Source organism: Cetorhinus maximus, chromosome 1 (assembly GCF_964194155.1).
Source record: "Cetorhinus maximus chromosome 1, sCetMax3.hap1.1, whole genome shotgun sequence".
NCBI lineage: Eukaryota > Metazoa > Chordata > Chondrichthyes > Lamniformes > Cetorhinidae > Cetorhinus > Cetorhinus maximus.
Genome location: NC_135879.1, coordinates 115,861,052 through 115,883,732, shown reverse-complemented (window position 1 = coordinate 115,883,732; position 22,681 = coordinate 115,861,052). Strand labels below are relative to the sequence as shown.

Here is a 22,681-nt window from a genome sequence, read left to right as displayed (position 1 = left end):
GACCTTTGGACACCATGGAGGCCCACCATGATGTCCTTTACTCCCACTCTGGCTGCATGATGGGCAGCAACATCACCAATAGCTTGGGAGGCAGTGGCAGTGACGGTCAGCGCCAATGCCCTGCAAAAGAGGACAGCCACTGGATGCCGCAAGAGGATGAACGATCTCCTCCACTCCGCCAGAGTAAGTCACTCTTCTCATCACTCTCACAAACCCATCACACATCCTCAAGGCCCTCACTCACTGCCAGTTGGCGGGACATCACCATTCACTCTCTCACTCACACCTTCATTGTCTTCATCCCGTCCATGGGACCACTCACCACCCGCACATGCCAGGAATACTTATCATCTGTCCTGGTAGACATCTTGCTTACACTCTCTCCATCTCTATTCATGCAGGACAAGCACACAACGAGAGGGAGAGGTCACAGACTGGTGGAGGAATGTCTGAAATCAAGGTCCTCATGGACTTTGAAAACAGAGCAATCCAGCTGGCCGGCGACGATCTGAACCGTTCCTGTGCTGATGGTGAGGTCGACGCTGCTCTACCAAGTGAGGATCTAGCAGTGCAACACATGGGGTTGGATGTCTGATGGATGTCTGTCAGATCAGAATTGATTAGATTGACATGAACAGCACAGAAATATCCCGAGGGCTGATCTGCTCAGCTCTTGAAACAGATAGAGCTTAAGTAAAGCACTACCTGTTTTAAAAAAAAAATCCATCAGACATCCATGCTGTGACGGATGTGTCCTATTTCACAGGCCATTGCCATGCACTAATTATCTCTCTTGCTTTCACAGACAGACCTGGGAAACAGCCAACGGAGTCCATGACCCAGGGCTTCCAGTCAAACCCCGAAGAAACCTCTGAAGAGGAATCTGAAGGCACCTTCCTTGAAGTTCCGTCACAGCGCTCAACCACACCCTCCACCAGCGCAGAGACACACGTCTCGATGGGACCTACCTTTAGAGTAGCCTCGGGATCACAATCTGATGAGCACATCACACTGTCTGATCCACAGAAGGCGGTGGCAGGGACTTCCCAGGTCCCTGGCACTCAGAGGACTGCTGGAGGCCAGAAATTTGCTGAGTCCGAGTCAGATGACCAGCCTCTGGAGTCGGTCATGTCGTTGCTGGAGCTGCAAAGACAAGCTCGGGAACATCAGGAAGGGACGTCTGCTGTACTCCTCAGATTGCAAGGCATGATGGAGGAATCCGCCTGCCTTCAGTCTGAGGTGACAGCGTGGCATGCCAACACACTGAGGTCAACACTGGTAGGATGGCGGCCACTATGGAGACCTTGGTCTAGGACGTCACTCCTGCGCAGTCTGAACTCCATCGCTGATGCCATAGTTCGCCTCCAACAGTGTGTACGCAAGAGGAGTGTGCGGCAGCTCAATCACTCCAGCTATTCCTTCTCAAGGAGTGAGCGTGGGGCCCTTGGGCATCCATAGGGAGGAGGATCAGCAGGTGCACACCCTGGGCCCATCCATCCAGGTGACTTCAGGAGTGTCCAGCCCATCCGAATCCCCTCTTCCTGTGACCTCAGCAGCTCCAGCTCCACAGGTCGAGGAGGGTGCCACTGCCACACAGCAGGACACCGAAAGCAGGCCGGTGCCCTCCGGGTCTCGGCCCTCCAGAGGACGCCTGCCAAAGTCATTACAGACAGTGTGTAGCAGTCAGGAGGCTGCCTCCACCTCTGCTGTGAATGTCCAGGGAGCACCAAGACGTAGCAGCAGGGTTAGGAAGGTTAAGAAGATGTAGTTGCACAGCCTGGGCACGGATGCTAATCACTTGTACATAATGTTCACTATTGTAAATAAACTCTCAACAATGTCTCCCTGCCTATGGCTCTTTGTTCTGATGAGCAGTGTTCGTGTCACTCAGATGTGAAACCTTCCTGCACAAGATAAAGGCAGGTGTCTCAGTCCAGGGCCTCCTCCCTGTGCTTTGTGCAGCCTTCAGACCAAAGTGATGGCCTGGCCTCACACTCCCTGGACACATTACTGATGTCTGCACCTCGATGGTGCTTGTCATTGCTGCCAGAATGTTGTGGGCAGGTGTCATCGAGTTCAGTAATTCTCTCAGCACCATGAAGATGAGGCCCCCATCTCTTCAGCATCTGTGACCAGTGACACTGTGCTCCTGAATGGGTCAGGTGCCGAAGGCGGATCAGGTGCATTTAAAGTTTTAGGGCTGCGGCTCTATAATATGACCCTGATCACAGAGCGTAAGCAAGAGGCCCTCGGCCAGACAGGAGTCAGGCATTCTCAGAGGTTATGTGAAGATCTATGGAGTGTCCTCACTGCATGTCATCATCATCCTCCTGCAATCAAGCAACTGTTGGGGCCTGCACTGCATCTCCATGACAGGAGCATTCTCCCAGAGGTTATTTGCGCTGCCATAAGCCAGACTGGAGTCAGACATTCACAGATACAATGTGAGGCTCTATGGTGTCTCCTCACTGCATGTCATCATTATCCTCCACAAATCTAGCAGCTAGGAGGACTTCCTGAGCCTGCCTGCATTGTCTGGCCAGTACAAGGGCCTCATCGCCATCATCAATGCCTTTGAGGACCTCCTCACCCTCATCCCCGTCGACGTCCTCCTCATCGGAGGAGTCCTCCAGCTCCTCCTCTGTCAGCTCCTCTCCCCGTTGCAGCGCCAGGTTGTAAAGGGCGACGATGACACCTGACACCCTCTGTGGACTCTATTGCAGGGCCCCATCAGATTGGTCCAGGCACCGGAACCTCACTTTCACCATCCCGATGGTTTGCTCCACCAAGTTGCAAGTTGCAGCATGAGTCCCATTATACCTTCTCTCTGCTGCAGTCTGAGGCCGCCGCACGGGTGTCATCAGCCACATCCTCTGTGAGTAGCCCTTGTCCCCGAGGAGTTGTCCCTGCAGCCTCTGTGGACCCTGGAAGACGTCAGGGATCTGTGACCGACTGAGAATGTAAGAGTCATGAACATTCCCTGGAAACCGTGCATAGACCTGCAGGATGTGTTTGTGGTGGTCGCACACCAGCTGCACATTCAGCGAATGGAAGGCCTTGCGGTTGATATAGTTGACCCCTTGTTGTGGCAGAGATCTGAGCGCCACATGTGTACAGTCGATCACACCTTGCACCTGTGGGAAACCTGAGACCTGGGCAAATCCAATCGCTCTTGCATCCTGGCTCTCCTGATTCCAGGTGAAGTGCACAAAGCTGTGTGCTCTCACGAAGATGGCATCTGTGACCTCATGGATGGAATTTGTGGGTGGAGGCTTGTGATATCCCACAGAGGTCACCTGTGGAACCCTGAAAGGAGCCACAGGTATAGAAATTGAGCATCGCGGTCACTTTCATGGCTACTGGCAGTGGATGCCCTCCAAGTCCCTGTGGTGCCAAATCCTGCAGTAGCTGACAGATATGACCAACCAGTTCCCTGGACTTGCGCAGTCTTTGACGACACTGGTTCACAGTCACCTGAAGAAATGAAAGGCGGAATTTAATGACCCTGGATCTAGCTAGGTGCCGACCAGTGATGGCTCGTTGTGGCTCTTCAGCGGCATGTGTGGGAGCCCCAGCTGCCCCTTCTTCCTGAGGGTGCTGCTCCTCATTCTGCACAACCAGAAACCTCAGTCGCTATCTTCTCCATCGTCTTTGCTCTCTGTACGCCACAAGGCATACAGCTGGTTCACCAGGCTCCATGCTCATGGTGTACTTCAACTGCTGAATGAAAAAGAGAGACACGTGGGTTAGCTTGGGTGTACTAAGAATCTCTCTTGCTTAAGTCTGAAGGCCCCTTAATGCAACCCGGAGAGTGCTGCACCACTTAGATGACCAGAGTTTAGTGCGCTGCATGGCTGCCCGAAACCCCACCCACTTCCACCCCACTCCGGCTGACCGATTGGCAGCAGCTTTGCCCATTGGACTGCAAGCTGTGTTCTCAGCGCAGGCGCAGGCATTCTCCTAACCCATGCTGCAAGGCTGCGCTGTTAGCTTGAACCATCAGGGAGACTGGTCCAAACCAGGATGATAACATTGCAAGGGGCTGTGAAGGCCTCCACCAGTGACTGCTCCACGGCCAGCTTTAGCAAGGAGATTGTATAACGTGCCCAGTCATCCAACTGTTCTGCAGTCCACTAAAATGCTAATTAGCTTGCAGTCTGTGCCTAAGGGTTGAAAAGCTTGGAGCACTTGGTGGCACTTTCATGCCTCTGCGTTGCTTGAGTGGGCAGATAAGCTAGGGGCCTGACTCCGCGCATGTCAATGTGGCTGCACCTGAACTGTCTCAGCTGCAGAAATGGTCACTTTGTACAAGGTTTCCCTAATGCATGGCCACTTCCCTTCCCTCCACTCCGCACATGCTTGTGCACTATCTTCAACCGCAGGGCAGCCCTTGCTCTCCTCCCCCAAAAACTCGCCTCAACCGCAGGGCAGCCCTCGCTTACCGAGGCGCCTCAACCATGATGTCCAACAGCCGACCCTCACGAGCGCTGCGGAACGTTGCTGTGCATTCACCCCTGAGCTTCTCCCCAAGTGCATGCCTTGCACGCCGATGTGGGCGGACAGTCCAGTGTGAGGGTTTGAGTCCGGCGGGTTGGGCTTGTAATGATATGCTAATGTGTTACAATGAGGTTCCCGGTGTTTGATGGCGGGAAATGTCGCCCGCCATTGATGGGCTGAGCGGATGACCGCAAACTGGTTTCATGACGTTGTGAAACCGATTTTTGGCCTTCTCGCCATGTTATCCGCTCACGCCGCCAAACACCCGCCTGGTGACAGCAGGCACGGAAAACTCCACCCAGTGGCATTCTTTACATCTTTAACACCCCCCCCCCCCATTTCGACACACGCAGCCCTGTGTAGTTTAAAAGTCCCCCTATCGGTTGTAATCAAGATTGGATTGGATTGGATAGGTGATAAAGGAAAAGGGTTGAAGGGATAAGGGAACCGGTGGGTAAATGTGATTAGAACTTTTTCATCACTATTTGTAAAGGCAAATACAGCCTGGCCGGCTTAAATAGTTCCATTAATGCCCTCATCCAAATCAATAATGGAGATTATCAACATCAGTGCTCCTGATGCAGAGCACTGTGGGATTCCACTTGCGATCAATTCCCATTGATGACAACCTTCCACCTATCCAACATAATACCTGACCGCCAAGCCCTTATCATGTAATTTTTCCAGTAGCCTTCCATATCATACTTCAGTGAAGGTGTTTTGGAAACCAGGTATAAAGGCATTCATTCATTATTTTGGCTCGTACCTCTGGGAATTCGATCAGGTTAGTGAAGTAGGACCTTTGTTTTCCTATTGCTGTGCTTATCATTGCCTAGTAACTGTCAATCTCTCTGAATGATAGTAAATCACATCCCTTATAATGTGTTCCAGCATCTCCTTGCAACAGACATCAAAGGCCTATAATTCCCATGATTCCTACCGCTTCTTAAATATTTAGAACACATGAGCCTCTCTTTGTTCACTGGAATTGCCCCAAATCAAAGAGCTATTGAATCAACAAACTAGTACTCACAGAATACATCTGCCGTTTTCTTCAGCACCCTGGGGTAAATAGTATCATGCTTTGCAGCATGTTCGGTGAACAGAGAGAGGCTCATGTGTTCCAAATATTTCAGAAGTGAAAAGAATCATGGGAATTATAGGCCTGTCACTTTGATGTCTGTTGCAGGGAGATGCTGGAACACATTATAAGGGATGGGATTTATGATCACCCAGAGGGATCGACAGTGCCTTAATCCCAGTTTAGACTATTCTGCAGTTACTTCTATTGAATCGATTTTAGCAACAATATTGTTACCATAGCATTATCTTCAGTCGTGAAAATCATTACAAATAATCCATTCAGCGCTGCAGCCATACCCTGATCCTCTTACCTAATGTGCCGTGCTTCAATCTCTCAGAGGACCAATGTGGTCTTTTATCATTTTCTACCTTCAAACATAACTGAAAAAGCTTTAAAATTGCTGCTATTCCTGCCAACATTCCATCTTTCTGGTACCTTTTTATTATTTCTAATAGTGGCTTTAGTTATCCTTCCTTGCCAATTTTCCCTAACGGTTATTCACTTAAAGCCAAATGATTTTTTTTAAGTTGAGTTCCATACAAACTTAGGATCACTCAGCTCCCGACCTCATTACAGCCTTGATTCAAACATGGACTAAAGAGCTGAACTCACGAGGTGAGGTGAGAGTGACTTCCTTGACATGAAGGCAGCATTTGACCGAGTGTGGCATTAAGTAGTCTTAGCAAAACTGGAGTCAATGGGAATCAGGGGGGAAACACTCTGCTGGTTGGAGTCATCCCTAGCACAAAAGAAGATGGTTGTGGTTGTTGGAGGTCAATCATCTCAGTTCCAGGACATCACTGCAGGAGTTCCTCAGGGTAGTCCTAGGCCCAACCATCTTCAGCTGCTTCATCAATGACCTTCCCTCCATCTTAAGGTCAGAAGTGAGGATGATCACTCATGATTTCGCTATGTTCAGCACCATTCGCGACTCCTCAGGTACTGAAGCAGTCCATGTCCAAACGCAGCAAGACCTGGACAACACTCAGGCTTTGGCTGATAAGTGGCAAGTAACATTTGTGCCACACAAGTGCCAGGCGATGACCATCTCCAACAAGAGAGACTCCAACCATCGCCCCTTGACCTTCAGTGGCATTACCATCGCTGAATTCCCCACTATCAACATCCGGGGGGGGGTTACCATTGACCAGAAACTGAACTGGACTAACCATATAAATACTGTGGTTACAAGAGCAGATCAGAGGCTTGGAATCCTGCGGTGAGTAGCTCACCTCTTGACTCCCCAAAGCCTGTCCACCATCTACAAGGCATAAGTCCGGAGTGTGATGGAATACTCTCCACTTTCCTGGATGAGTGCAGCTCCAACAACACTCAAGAAGCTTGACAGCCTCCGGGATAAATATGCCCACTTGATTGGCACCACATCCACAAACATTCATTCCCTCCACCACCGATGCATACTGGCAGCAGTATGTACCATCTACAAGTTGCACTGGAGGAACTCACCAAGCCTGCTTAGACAGCACCTTCCAAACCTGCAACTGTTACCATCTAGAAGGAGAAGGACAGCAGATGCATTGGAACACCACCACCTGGAAGTTCCTCTCCAAACCATTCACCATCCTGACTTGGAAATATATCACCATTCCTTCACTATCGCTGGATCAAAACCCTGGAACTTCCTAACAGCACTGTGGGTGTACCTACACTACGTGGACAGCAGTGGCTCAAGAAGGCAGCTCACCACCACCTTATCAAGGGCAACTAGGGATGAGCAATAAATGCTGGCCCAGCCAGCAACGCCCAAATCCCATGAATGACTAAGAAAAAATTTCCCATTTCGGCTTTCATTTATTCTGTACTTGCCTTTGTATGTAAGGAATATACAGGTTTTCCTTTCCATGAATGTGCATTTAAATAAACAGTTATTTTTCTTCAATATCATAGCCATTTCTACCTTCCCAAATTTGGGCTCAAATTTGACAATCAGATGGTGCAATTAAACTTTTGCATTGATTCTCCCCCACATAAATCAGATATCATCTCAGAGTCACTACTAAAGACTAAATCCAATAGATTATTTTCTTTAGCAATCTTCCCAACATATTCACTTGAGAAGTAATTGTTGACCATATTAACAAATATTGCTGTTTTCCCTCCATGGTTCCTCCCTACGTCCATTTAACGGATGGATAATTAAGAACCCCCATGACAACAGCACTACACTTTTACTGCCTTTTATAATTTGCAAAATAAGCTCTCCATCTTTCTGATCCATTTTAGTCTTGACTATTCCAATGCACTCCAGGCCAGCCTTCCACATTCTACTCGTAGACTTGCGTTGATCCAAAACTCTGTTGCCCATGTCCTTACTCGCACCAAGTGTTATTTACCCATCACATCTGTAATCACTGACCTACATTGGCTCAATCAGTGCCTTGATTTTAAGACTCTCATTCCTGTTTTCAGCCCCACCATCCTCTCCATAGATGTTGCTATACCTCCTGAGTTTTTCTGGCACTTTGTCTTTGGTCAAGCTTTTGGCCATCTGCCCGAAAATCGTCTTATATGGATGGGTGTCAAATTTTGCTTTATAATGTTCCTGTGAAGTGCCTTGAGCTGATTTACTACTTTAAAGCTCCTATATAAATATAGTTGTTTGTTTGTCCTAGATGCCTATAACATGTGGCAACTTTAACCAACTCTCTAATACAAATTGTTTCAGCTACTCTTTGTTGACTAATATCCTCTCTTTATCACAACTGTGTCCTCTTTTATAAATAGAGCTCGATTTATGACTTTATAACATGCCCTACCAATCAGAATCGCCTATACCTTTTAAACTGAACTCCAGGGCTGGCTTTTACATCCAGCCATTGCCATAACTACATATGTCTGTAATTCTACAATTTACATAGAAACATTTTAAGGAATTTTTTTGTTGCCTCATGTAATTTTGCCTAATTAAATTGCCTTGTTCCTTGTAATTAGAACTAAGTAAGTTTTGAATATTGCCATCAGTAGCACTTTGGTTTCCAGTCCAATAGGAACTGCATACAAAATTAGCTTTTTATGTCTTGATCCCAATTAGCTCAATTGCCTCACAATTACTGCCTTCAAAAACAGTCCCTAACTTATTTAGATGAAAACATCCCTTGTGGAAAAAACATACTTCCCTGGCAAATGTCCTCCAGTTATCCATGAAGACCAGGGGCCGGATTTTCTGGTCGTCAGGCAGGCGCAGTGGGCGGGCCTGGGAGCGGCCGGGAAACGGCCCACCACCCGCGATCGGCCCCCGACCACGATTTCATGCTGGTTGTCCAGTTAACAGCTAGCCAGCGTGAAAGGTGGCTGAGAAGCTCAGTGCTGCTGGGGTGGGGTAGGGAGGAGGGCGAGCTCAAAAGCCTGTGCACGTGCAGGGGAGCATGCACTGAAAACTCCCTAAAGACAGAGAGCCACCTCAGGGAGCTGAAGTATTTTAAACCAATGAATAAAGCTTTTAAAATTCTGGAAATAATTGTCCGCACAGCGGACTCACTCACCTTAACATGTATATTTGAAAAATTCTGCCCAAAAATTTTTTTTTTTTTACATTTTTTGACGGAAACCTCATCCCTCCCATGGATGAAGTTTCCTAAAAAAATCAAAAAGCCGCCTGGCCAATTCGCTCGTCTGCCAACCGTAATGTTGGATGGGCAGCGAAAAATACAGGTTGATTAATGGCCTTAATAGGCCTCTTAATTGTCAGCGGATGCGCTACCGACCAAAATACCGCAGGAGTGCATGATGATGTTGGGATGCTCGCCCAGTGTCATCGCGCGCTATTTCACGCTCGGGCGTGTTGGGCGCGTGCCCACACGCCAAGCTGAAAATCCTGCCCCAGATTTTTCTTTGTGCTCAGAGCCTCTCGCCAATTACTAAAGTAAATGAACCTGCTATTTCTTCCTGTGTCCACTTATGGAAAAAAAAACTAATTTTAAGGATTCTGAAAAAGGACAGGGAATTAGAAATGCTTTGTTATTTTGGTTCAGAAATGGATTAAATTGTTAGAAAAAAATTAAATACCCTATTGCTCTTTTATCAGGTGTACACTTGTTCTTGTGTATGCTTCTAGCCCTTAATAAAATTAGTTATTAAAACAGGAAGGATTATATAGTCCATCTGCCTATTAGAGGAATCGGGAGTGTATGGTGGCCGACTGAAATATCGTAGCAGTGCACGATGATATTGGGATGCTCGCCCAGTGTCATCGCGCGCTATTTCACGCTCAGGCGTGTTGGGTGCGCTCCCGCCCGCCAAGCTGAAAATCCTGCCCCAGGTTTTTCTTAGCCGGACGAATTGTTCCATATAGATTCCGACAGTGGACTATTCACTCCCATGTCCTTGGAATCTGAAACCCTCTATTTTCCAGCCAAGCGGTGATATATCTAATCAGCTTTTAATTTGTTCAGTTTGTGGCATTGGGAGTGATTCTGAGATATCCTCAGCCTAGGAACCTAGGTTGCAAAATTTGGTTCTGTAGTGCCACTGGATGCCTAGAGGGGCTAAAAATGGCAACCAATATGCTTCTGGCCACTGCTTCTCCAACAACACAGTACGCCAGTGCTTCCCAAACTTTTTCCCACTGGACCCCATTTTGAAACTTGGGCCAGGATTTATGCCAGCGTGATTTTACGGTCCCATCGAAGTCAATAGAGCTTAGAATGACTCACCACGATGGTGCCATAAAATTCTGGCCTTGGAAATTGCCATGACGACAGAGTGAGAGCTGGATTAGGAGTTGATTAAAGTTGCCATCTGTTATAGGCATCCAGAACAAACAGTAACAACTATGTTTAGGTACAACGTTTAAAGTAATAAAGCAAAGGTTTTTGTCCACTGAATCTATTTTGCCCCTTACCCAGTTTAGCTCTCTTAATTATGAATACAAAAGAGACTGTTTATTCCGAATACCTTCTTGGTATGTCTTACTTTTTTATCAAGCTTGATAGAAGCCACTCCATAGGTTTTGCCCCCTCCCCCTGCCCCACCCATCCCCCGCTGAGGGAAATGACCAACTATCGGAAAATCTCAAGAAGTCAAAGCTGTCCGAAATTTCTCCCTAACTTCTGGAGGCATTCAAGGATATCCGCAGCAGCAGAGTTCAATCATGTTTCAAGGAGTATTTAATTACATACTATTCCACCTCCTGTGGCTTTGCATATCAATAATCAAGATGAAGTTGAGACATTGGTAAATATAGATAGGCATGTGGGGAGGGACTGCTGGTAATTTGACTAGGGTTAAGAAGAGGCAGTTACATTGGAGATGGGAGATAGGGGAATGATAGCAGGAGAGGAGAGTGGATAGTAGGGAGATGGAGAAGGGTTGAGAGAGGGAGCAGAGACAGATTGGGAGGGCAAAGATTTTTTTTAATAGCTTTTGGCAAGGCAAGTATTCATTGCCCATTCCTAATTGCTCTTGAGAAGGTGATGGTGAGCCACCTTCTTGAACTGCAGTCTATGTGGTATAGGTCCACTTACCATATGATTAGGGAGGAAATTCCATGGTTTTGACCCAGCGACAACAAAGAAACTGATTAGTTCCAAGTCAGGATGGTGTGTGGCTTGGAGGGGAACTTGTAGGTGTGATGCTCCCATGCATCTGCTGCCCTTGTTCTTCTAGGTGGTAGAGGTCACGGGTTTGGAAGGTGCTGTCAAGGGAGCCTTGGCGAGTTGCTGCAGTGCATCTTGTAGATGCTACACACTGCTGCTACTGTGCATGGTGATGGAGGGAGTGAATGTTTAAGTTGGTGGATGAGGTGCTGATCATGTGAGCTGTTTTGGGCTGGTTGGTGCAGAGATTCTTGTGTGTTCTTGGGGCTGCACTCATTCAGGCAAGTGGAGAGTATGCCATCACACTCCTTACTTATGCTTTGTAGACGGTGGACAGAATATGGGGATTCAGGAGATAAAGTATTGGCTGCAGGATTCCTAGCCTCTGACCTGCTCTTCTAGCCACAGTATTTATATGGCTAGTCCAGTTCAGTTTCTGGTCAATGGTAACCCGCAGGATGTTGATAGTGGGGATTCAGCAATGACAATGCTGTTGAATGCCAAGGAGAGATAGTTATATTCGCTCTTGTTGGAGATGGCCATTTCCTTTCACTTGTGTGGCACAAATGTTACTTGCCACTTATCAGCCCAAGCTTGAATATTGCTCAGGTCTTGCTGCATATGGTCATGGACTACTTCAGCATCTGAGGAGCTGCAAATGGTGCTGAACATTGTGCAATCATCAGTGAACAAACCCACTTCTGACCTTAGGTTGGAGGGAAGCAGCTGAAGGTGGATAGGCCTAGGACACTAACATAAGGGGCAGCATTTTCCGGTCGACGAGTGGGGGCGGTAAGTGCTGCTTGATAACACTGTTAATGACACCTTCTATTACTTTGCTGATGAATGAGAGTAGACTGAGTAATTGGCTGGATTGGATTTATCTTCTTGTGGACAGGGCATACCTGGACAATTTTCCACATTGTTGAGTAGATGCCACTGTTGTAACTGTACTGAAATGAAGTCTTCAGTGCTACAGCTGGGATGTTGTCAGGACCCATAGTCTTTGCTGTATCCATTGCCTACTGTCATTTTTGATATCACGTAATGTGAATCAAATTTGCTGATGTGTGGCATCTGTGATGCTGGAGACCTCAGAAAGAGGCCAAAATGGATCATTTACTTGGCACTTCTGACTGAAGATGGTTGCAAATCCTTTAGCCTTGTCTTTTGCACTGATGTGCTGGTCTCTGTCATCATCGAGGATGAGGGATGTTTGTGGATCCCCCTCCTCCAGTTAGTTGTTTAAGTGGCCACCACCATTCACAACTGAATGTGGCAGGACTGCAGAGTTTTGATCTGATCCGTTAGTTGTTGGATTGTTTAGCTTTGTCCATAGCTTGTTGCTTCCATTGTTTAGCATACATGCAGACCTGTGATGTACCTTCGCCAGAGATTGGAGTGGAAGGGCCTGGTGACCAAGTTAAATTTCTTTATGTGCAGGAATATAAAGATTATGCATGTTTAAAAAATTGTGCTAATTGTTTGAAAAATGAAATACAGCAAAACTGAAGGTTCAAAACCCATTTATTTGAGTGTGCAACTTTTAATTTAGTAATCCTGTTTATTATTTTCCTGCAGTTGGGTGAACTGACTTTTATGTGAATAGATGAATGAACAAACTTCCCTGTCATTCACACAAAGCCAATGGACTAGTCACGAAGGGTCACAAGTTCAAGGTGAGGGTCAGGAGGTTTAGGGGGGATGTGAGGAAAAACTTTTTTACCCAGAGGGTGGTGACGGTCTGGAATGCGCTGCTTGGGAGGGTGCTGGAGGCAGGTTGCCTCATATCCTTTAAAAAGTACCTGGATGAGCACTTGGCACGTCATAACCTTCAAGGCCATAGGCGAAGTGCTGGTAAATGGGATTAGGTAGGTAGGTTGGGTGTTTCTCACGTTTCGGGTGCAGACTTGATGGGCCGAAGTGCCTCGTGCACTGTGTGATTCTGTGTGTGATTCTGTGTGACTAGATAAAGAACCTTATTCTAATTAATAATCCAGCATCTTGCTTTATAAAGTTAGACTGTTATTGTGTCACTTATTTGTCCCCTGCTATACTTTTCAACAACTGGTAGACAGAGGAAACCTCTGTTATCTTAAATCCTGTTGACCCCTTTTGTTAATTCGAAATTTGACATTTATGTCTTTTTGTGGACTTTGTTAATGGATGCTGCTGATTAGTATGATGTATTTTAGTTAATTTATGCACATGTGTAAAGCCTATGAGGAATTTTTAATGTTTGAAAATAACTTTGCACATCAGCTTTGCAGTAATTTTCTTGTTCACATGAAGACATTTAAAGGTTGACTATCTGAAGATGTGAGGAAATACAAACGCACATTGGATAGGGAGCATCAGGCACAGAGAGATTAGGCCAATTGGTAGCACCCCTATGATGAAAATCAAAAATTAGAACCAGAACATACTGATGGAACAACAGGGTAGAGCCAGGCATGCAGAGAACACAGAACGCAGTTAGACTGGGTTGATTCAGAAGCACCCTATGGTGAAAATCCAAAGATCAGAAACAGAGGGCCAAGAAGACACAGCATAGAAGAAGAGTGGGGAAGCAGATGTGAATGGGGAGGGGGACCAGAATATAATTTGAGGAGTGGGTAGTGACAGACACACTGCAGTCACATATAGGAGCTATGGCTATCCTGAAAGAAAGCATGGGAAAGGCAGATCAGTGCTTTGGTTAAAAAAGGAAAAGGCATGAGAGAGGCACAGCAAGTTCCAGCAAGAAGGCGGCAGGCTGGAATTCCCAGCTATAGAAGAGTTCGGTAACAGTTATAAGATAGGAAGATATGTACAATTAAAAGTAGAAAACACTCACTATATAGCTGAAAATAAACTTGCCTCAGAGGGGAAAGAATCAGTTCTATAAAAACAGCATGACCTTGGAACTGTGGTAGAAATTTTGCACCACAGGGTCAGCTGGTGTCCATTGCAGTGTCACTTACTGTCACTTTAATAGAAAAATCAGGCCAGATGAGTGTCATCAGATATGGGAGATGTAGATAGAAATTTATATGAAAACCTCCTTATGCAATGTTGACAGGTGATACGTAAATGTAATTATTCTTGTAATTTACAATTCAGCAACTTTTTTTAAAACAGCTGATTGACAGAGCAAAACATTTTTTGTTGTGAGTCTGCAATACCTTATCCATTACTTCTAACAGGAAAAAAATCTCTCGTATCTTCTGTTATGAAATGGCAGGTGGTATTTGCCAGGCTGACCAAATCCAAAGGGAAACTTGGCCAAGCTATCACAATGATTTTGCAATTTGTATTTATTACGAGAAGGTTTATGCACTGAAGTCAGAAGTAACGAGTCTACTACTACCGTTAGAGATTTTAAAGATTAAATTAAAATGTTTATTAACAAAAGAAAAGAAAACTTAAACACACATTACAGTTACACAGTTACGTTTAATTTTATTAAAGTTCTCATAAGATTTCTACTTAACTAGACTTCTGACTACACATCCCTTCCAGGCAACGCTCCAAATAAACTCTTAATCTATAAAACATCTGAGAATGGAACTTCAAAGGCTTTTAACAAAACCTTGGTTACTGGAACAGCAAATTTCCCCAGGGTGGTTAGAGGCTTTCCCCACAAGTCTGTTTCGCATAGCGCACCTTTCAAGACCTCACATGGCCACACCCCACACAGCTTTCCATCTTTCTTAAAATATATTTCCTCCCTTTTGATCTGTAAATCCCATTGTTTCAATCTTTCTTTGGAAGTTACTTTTCCCGGAATATAGAAATCTTTCATGATGTCTTTATGGCCAGCACTTTCGGGAAGAATAAACTTAACAACTTTGCCTTATTAATCTTGTCAGTTGTAAACATCTTACCATGTCCCTTTGAAAATCAAACAATCTCTCAACTTATCTAAAAATGCAAATTCCATTCACACTATCTGCTGACACTGCATCCTAGCTTATCCATCTCAATTTCAAATCCCTGCTTTACACCTTACCCCTTTTAATGATTCAAACCTTGCAGCCTGACTGCCGTTTAATTAAACTAGACACAGACACACATACAAACATACACACACAACACAGGCCCCATAAGCCTGCTTTAAAGTAACCCACAATAATATTGGGAAGAAAAATGATCTTTCCTTTACACTGCTTTTGCTTGAGTTATGTTAATTTTGTACTTCTCCCATTTGTGATTACTGTTGCAAGTTAGGAAATCTGCTTATGTCTTCATATGTGTTTGTCAGCATTTAAAGAGATGTACCAATTCCACTGTTGAACTCTTATTTCTCCCATTGAAAACACCTAAGAGTGCCGAGAATGGTGATGGAGGCCATTGAAGTGACGCATTATTGATGTGCTGGGAAATATTGTGCCAAATGAGGTCAGCAAGGACTACTATAATAAGTATGTGGAATAGGATATGGGTTTCAAGCTTTTAGATAAACTGGGGTTTATGAACAGTGCTCCAGAAGAACTGCATTTAAACATCACTGTTCACAAAATATATCTCTTCATCAATTTATGCAATGAGTTGCGGCTCAAAAAGAGTGGAAAGTTCTGGCATGATGCTGAGCACTGCACTACATTTGCTCTGAAGAAAAGTATTCGACTCAAATAGTTAACTCTGTTTCTGTCTCCACAGATGCTGCCACAGCTGCTGAGTATTTCGAGCACTTTCTCTTTTTATTTCAGATTTCCAGCATCTGCGGTATTTTGCTTTTACAAAAGCATTTGTACTTATTATTTGTTCTGAGTTATAGCTATGAGTGCTCGTAACATTCTTAAAGTAAAGAATATCCTGAATTTTAATTACTTTTTCAGTTCTTTTCATGAAAAAGATGTTTTATAGTTGATCCACGAAACATGAATGTACCTGTCAAAATATGTGATCATTATCCTATTTGTCAACAGTTTTTATATATTATAAAGCAAATACAATGGCATTTTAGCCTCAATGACAGATGCTTGATGTTGACCTAATTCTTCTTTGTCCTGTGTGTATAGTTTCAACTTTTCATGAAACATACTGGTGTATTGATTTTTTTTAAAAATATTTGGTTGATTCACAGATGAATTAAAAGAAGGTCAAGGAATTCCACTTCTGTCCTCAGCACCAGAGTTCTCTGGTAAGGAGAAAAAATCCAGAGAATCTGAAGAAATGCGGGTGGAACGAAAGGATAGTTGCGCAAGTCCAGTATTTTTACCTTTGGAAACAGACTCCCAGACAACGCATATTTATCCGTCAATGTCCAAATCTAATCCAGGGGATGAAATATCAAAAATGACTGAGAAGTTAGCCACTGCTGAGTTGAGCGATGGCTATAATGAAACAAGTGTTTTGAAAGAGCAGTGCATGGTGACATCTCAGAACGATGATGATATTTCATCTGTTTTTGAATCCCCACCAGCTAGAACAGATGCAGCAAACCCATCTGATTCTGAGAGTGACCACTGGATTCAAAATAATGAATCACCTGACGCTTTGGAAAGTAACATAGATTGCGTGTCATCAAACACGACTTCCAAAATAAATTCAGATTCACAGTTGCACAGTTTGTTGACCACAGATTTGTCAATATTTGAGGGTTCTACAAAAAGTACTAATGAAAGTCACGAAGGAAATATAGCATAATTTGCTTGCTAACTTTATATTTTAGTTTACTCCTATAGTTTAAAGACTATTGTCCTTAATTAAAAATTATGATAAAGCTCTTAAACTTAATTTGAGACCAGGAGAAACTGTAATTCTTTTAAAAGCAAATCATCAGTACTTTGTTAGATGTGATATGAATGTTTATGCATCTTGTTTTGTGAACTGAATTCTATCAAAGACAGACTATTCACATATCTGCATTGGTAAAGTAGAATAAATAATTACACTGAAAAATATAATAAGGATAGGGTTTTCGTCAAAACCTTTTTCTATCTTTTTTCCAAGTGCACAATATTTTAAGAAAATCAATTTAGAACATTTGCTTCTTTATGTTATATGGTATGACTCGAGAAACCAATAGAAAAAGTCTTCAGTGGAATGTGCTTTTCAAACTATTGGGTCTCAAAATGTTTCTGCCAAGAACAAGAGATTTACTCTGGGTAAAATGCTGTACCGGGAACTCTGAGCTTGATTCACAACAATTGCTAGAAATAGGAGGGACTGTAGTTTGAAATTTGAATTTGAATGATTGCAGAGGTGTACCCTTTAATATACCCTGACTGAACTTGTGGATTTCCAACATTTTCCATTTCTGATTTCCAGTGATTTGCATTTTTAAAATTCATTTTAGAACTTGTAACTTTCATCTTATGTGTTACAAGTGGAATTCCTCCAGATTGAAGTAAAGTGTGGTAAAGGAGCAAGACACAGGGTTGTTCCAGTCACTTCATTAAATAAGATAGAGTTGTTCCTGGAATAGAGAAAGAAAACTGTGTCCACAAGTTTTATATTTACTCACAGTGATGTGCCACCGTTATTATTGCATGTTGGCAGGCAACAGCCCCAATTCCCAATGCAAACAAAAAATTGTTTTATTCATGAGTTGCTAACATGAGATTCATACACTACTTTGATTTTCTAAATTGAAAAAGTAGAGAAGTTGGAAGAAGGAGGAAATTACATGGTCAATATTGCAAATTTTCCATATTTCATTAATAACTCTTGGCTTATTATACCTGGAGGATATATTCATTGTAGTAATATAAATAATGTATTTGTTTTAGTAATTATTTTTATTAATTAGCATAGATTTTTGCCAGTGACAAGAACCATAGGTGCTGTGTGCTGAATTTTACAGTTTGTGTGTTTAATGATAGAAGCAAGAATATATTAAGGACATGTATTAATTATTTGTGGAGGTGGGGAGTGGGAGGTAGTGGTCCTTTATCAATTGCTTCAGTGTGGAGAATCCACCCACAGGACTATAACATTTTGCAGTACACTTCTTACTTTATGTGGAGTTCTGATCTAATGGTTTTCCAAGAATTATCAAGGTTCACAATTTGTGTATGCTAATACGGCCGAATTTCCGGCCCCTCCCACCGACGGGATCCTTTGGTCCTGCCGAAGTCAGCCGAGATTTGAATGGCTCGCCGCATCCACGCCGCGGAGTGCTGAAAAATCCTGGTTTACAATGGTGATAATTACATGAGTAATGAAGAGAATTGTCATGACTTTACACTATTTTAAGGACTACTATAGTCAGGTAGAGGCATAGCATTAGCATTCCAAAGATTGTTTTCCATGCCAAAATCTCTGTAACATAGGTATTTATTCTTTACTTTGGCTACAACCTTTTCCATTTCACACCGTACAGTTAAATCAAGAGCAACAGCACTATACAACATCACAGAAAAGAGGAAAATAACAATAACTTTTGACTGAATCTGAAGGGGAAAAAATGTCTAAGTAAATAACCATGCCATCGTGCCATTTTATGTGTTACTTATAATTTTGTTGGTGATGGAAATTAGGTTGTTCACAATATTTAATGTTTTCTGGGCTATCAATAGCCTTCACACTGAGAAAAGACGGTGCTATTATTTTACTTGGCACTTGATTGGAGTTTTGTTGTAAGCTGCAAGCCATCATCGGATCCATGTCAAAAAAGATTATTTATTTAATGAACTCACAAGGATTGAGCTGGTTTCTTTTCTAAATTTGTCGATCTCAAAAACAAAGATCATCTCCTTGCAGAAAAATACATTTTAAAGAGAGGGTACTGACACTTTGGAGTTCTTGAGTGGGTTTAGTTTCACAGATTTTCCCAGAGCAGCCTGCCATATGTTGGCAGCTGCCTCGTATTCTCGCTATTATAGCAGAGCTTTTGAAATACATTATTTTTAATAAAGTTAATAAATCAGTAGAAACAGATTCTTTTAATAGGAAGTGTTCATTCTGATGTCACTTGTGTCGTCGTCTTTGACGACAAATGATCCAGTCCACTTAAGAGTTTATTTACAGGCATTTGCAATGCTATTGACTTTTCTGCCACATTTATTAGTTTTAGGTTTAGCGATTCTCAGGTTGTTTATTTACATTTAATTTGATTCCTTTTATGACTTGATAATCAAGTCAAACATTTTGTCACTTTTCAGGAACCAGATTAGAAATAAAGATTTTTAGGCCCAAAGCCTAAAACATTTTTGGGTTGTTTCTCCTTAATTTATTTGTGTTCCGATTGTTTTCCTAAAATTATTGTCAGGCTAGAAATTGGTGATAATTACAGTAGTGCCTGGATGGAGTTAAATCATTATTTTGTACTGTATTAATTATGTTTCTTTAAATTGAAAGATTGTAAAGGATTGCACTATTCTAAACATGTTTCCTTCACCAGCAAGCACATCTTAGATTAGAGGAAATGCATTTTAAACGATTTTAATGGTATTGCTATTAATGAAATTTGAAGAAAAAAATTGTGAAAATGCAGTGGAGGACATACTTTGTAGAAGCCTTAAATAAATATTTGCAACTTATTTGATCTGCAGAGTTATGCCACATGCACAGAATCTTGTGTGCCGTTGCTGTACTATCTCCCAACACCATTGTATCTGTCCTATAGCCCCTGTCACGTAGTCTGTCACATTGCTGATTCGGCAATTGACATTCTTCCTGTTAATATCCTTTTCCTTCGCCAGCTTGGTTTTCACTGATGTGCATCTGTATTTTCCATTTATTTATTTTCCTCTCCATTCACAAATTTCTTTTCTGCTCAAGGTGATGATTTATTATGAAATATGGTTCCAAGGTCACTTGAAGCCCCTTAATCCCTGCTAAGTGCTCATTCTTCATGCCTACATATCCCAATTGGTGTTAATTCATTCATTTTAAATGGGTTTATGCCAGTGTTACCTAATGCCGATTATTTACATGTTGAGCTATCGGGATAGAGCCGAATCTGTTTCTCTCATTTTCACCGCTGGCCAACATTTATCAGTCAGCCAACATCATTAAGAAAAAACTTTACCTGGTCGTTTGCCTCATTGCCATTTGTGGGATCGCGATGCAGATTGGCTGCTGCATTTGCCTACATTACAACAATAAAGATCTTTTTTAAAGAAATATTTCACTAGCTGTGAAGTGCTTTGGGATTTGCTGGGGTTGCAAAAGTTGCTAGATAAACGCCAGTATTTTGCTTCTTTTGTCCTGCTTCTTTTGTTTTGCTTCCTCTTCCTCCCGCCCAACCCAATTTCACAATTCCCAATGTTCCATATGATGTTGGACTGAGCTCCACTGTGTTTCGATGGAATGCAGTATTTGTATTAGCAGCAAAATCTGCATTTCTACAGCATATAGAACACCATGAAAAGCTTCAAAATAACACAAAAACACTGGCCTGAATTTTCAGCTCGGCGTGATCGGCGGGCCCGGGAGCGGTCGGGAAACGGATTGCCGACTGTGATCAGCCCCCGACCGCGGTTTCATGCTGGCTGGCCAATTAACAGTCAGCCAGCATGAAGTGCGCACTGAAAAGCTCAGCGCTGCCAGGGTGGAGGTGGGAGGAGGGCGGGCGATGACATCAACGCGGGCGCGGGCAAGCGTTGAGAGAAAGCTCCCTGAAGGCAGTGAGCTGCGTCAGGGAGCTGCAGACCTGAAACCCAGGAAATAAAGTTTTTTAAATCAGGAAAAAAGTGTCCAAGCATCACAATCAGGCACTTGAGCAAATAGGGAAAAGTTTTCCCCCCATTGGGGGGGGGGGAGGAAGTGCAGCAGCGGGAGCGAGCAGGCACGCCTCTGATTGGCGCCCCCAATCAGTGGCACACCGCCATTTTACGTGGGTGGGCCAATTAAGGCCTTCCCAGCGTGACGTCCGCCAGAAAGCGCTGTGTGCCCCCTGTGTGGGCGGGAGGGGGGATTCCCTCAGCCGGGAGTGCACTCTTTCACGCATGCGCACGAAATAGCACACAGATCTCCCTGAGGCTAAGTGCTGCCTCAGGGAGATCACCTCGGAATTAAAACTTTTAAGAAAAATGTTTTTAAAATTTCCCTGACATGTCCCCTCGTGACACTATCACATGAGTTGGGACATGTCCATCATTTTTACTCAAATCTTTATTATATATTTAAAAAGTCTCATGAAACCTCATCCCACCTGTGGATGAGGTTTCATGCTTTTCCTGAATCCCGTCAGGGCTCCTGGCCTGCCCACCAACCTTAAGATTGGACGGGCAGCCCTGTCAATTACCTAAATTGTTTTATTAACGGCCTCAATAGGCTGTTGTCAGGTCGGCAGGCGCACAGCTGATTTGGCTGTGCCCCCGCTGACCTGAAAATGGAAATGATGCGGGGTGACGTCGGGAGTTCCGCCCAACGTCATCCCGCGTCAGTTTACGTGTCGGCGAGTGGGCCCCACCCCCTGCTTGCCAACCGGAAAGATCCCCCCCCCCGCAATAGATTATAAAAATGCTGTCCACAGATTTCTATTTTTATTTTATTTAATATAAGAAACCTCACCCCGCCCTTGGATGATGTTTGCTGAAAAATGTAAAGTCCGCCTGGCCGATTCACCCGTCCGCCGACCATAAGGGCTACGTAAAATGATAGACAATTGCGACGTTAATAGGCTTAATTGCCCTCTTAATTGACAGCGGGCATGCTGCCAACTTTTGCGCGCACCCACCGACTGAAATATCGCGCAAGCACAGGATGACGTTGGGATGCTCGCCCAACATCATATCGCGCAATTCATACCCAATCGGGTCAGGCATTGGCCCGCCCAATCAGCACAAAATTCAGCCCAATATTTGTGTTGACATGTATAGCAAGATGTGTGGTATGAACAAAATGCCCATTGAACAGCAGTGATGTATGAAAATAAACAATTCATTATGTCAGTACATGCCAATGGATACCTTATTTTCTACAAATCATTACAACTGGTGCACTGTATATGGAAGAGTTCAAACTCTTGAATGTAAATAGTGAACTTGGAACTTGTGGATTCCAATCTCAGGAATAGTTAAGTATTTGTAGTTTGACTTGCATTTGTTTTAAGTTGAAAGTTTTACAACAAAAAATGTATTAAATGTGGTTTTCCTAATGTACATTTGCTCTGAATGTATTTGCTGTGACTTGTCTATTAGTATTGAAAGTCAGTAAATATTCTTTTATTCAAAAAACTGGCAGTGGCTGTCATTTCTAAAACTATTGTCACTACTATATAGAATATGTTAGTTGTCTTTCAGCTATGTTAAGCTTGTGCTGAAAGCTTTATTTTTCTTCCTGGCTTTCATCTTTTATGAGAAAATAAACTATATTTATTTTAAATTGTATTCACTTAGCTGGATTTTACATGAGAGAAATACCATAATGTTATACTATATGTGTTCTGCGGTTGAATTAGTGCATGTGTGTTTAAAATTACCATATTTCCACTGCAAGTTGTATTGGTTTCACTTGAGAAAGGTTGACAAATGACTTTGGTGTTTTCTTTAAATGGGACTTTGTTTTGTTTAAAGCTGCAGTATTCTTTTCGGTGAGCTGAATTTGACTGATGTTTGAAAATAATATAATGTACAATGACCAATCTCCCTTACTAGAAATGCACTAAGCG

At 43.5% G+C, this 22,681-nt stretch overlaps 1 protein-coding gene across 2 annotated transcripts in view; it reads left to right on the top strand.

Annotated features, from left to right (window-relative positions):
• ccdc149a (coiled-coil domain containing 149a) overlaps positions 1 to 22,247 on the top strand; it is a 169,209-nt gene extending 146,962 nt beyond the window's left edge. For both annotated transcript variants that reach the window (XM_078545892.1, XM_078545886.1), the window contains one exon: positions 16,205 to 22,247. In XM_078545892.1, the coding sequence (XP_078402018.1) occupies positions 16,205 to 16,767 (563 nt within the window). In that variant the 3' untranslated portion in view covers positions 16,768 to 22,247. The remainder of the gene's footprint in view (positions 1 to 16,204) is intronic.
• Positions 22,248 to 22,681: the final 434 nt, after the last annotated feature.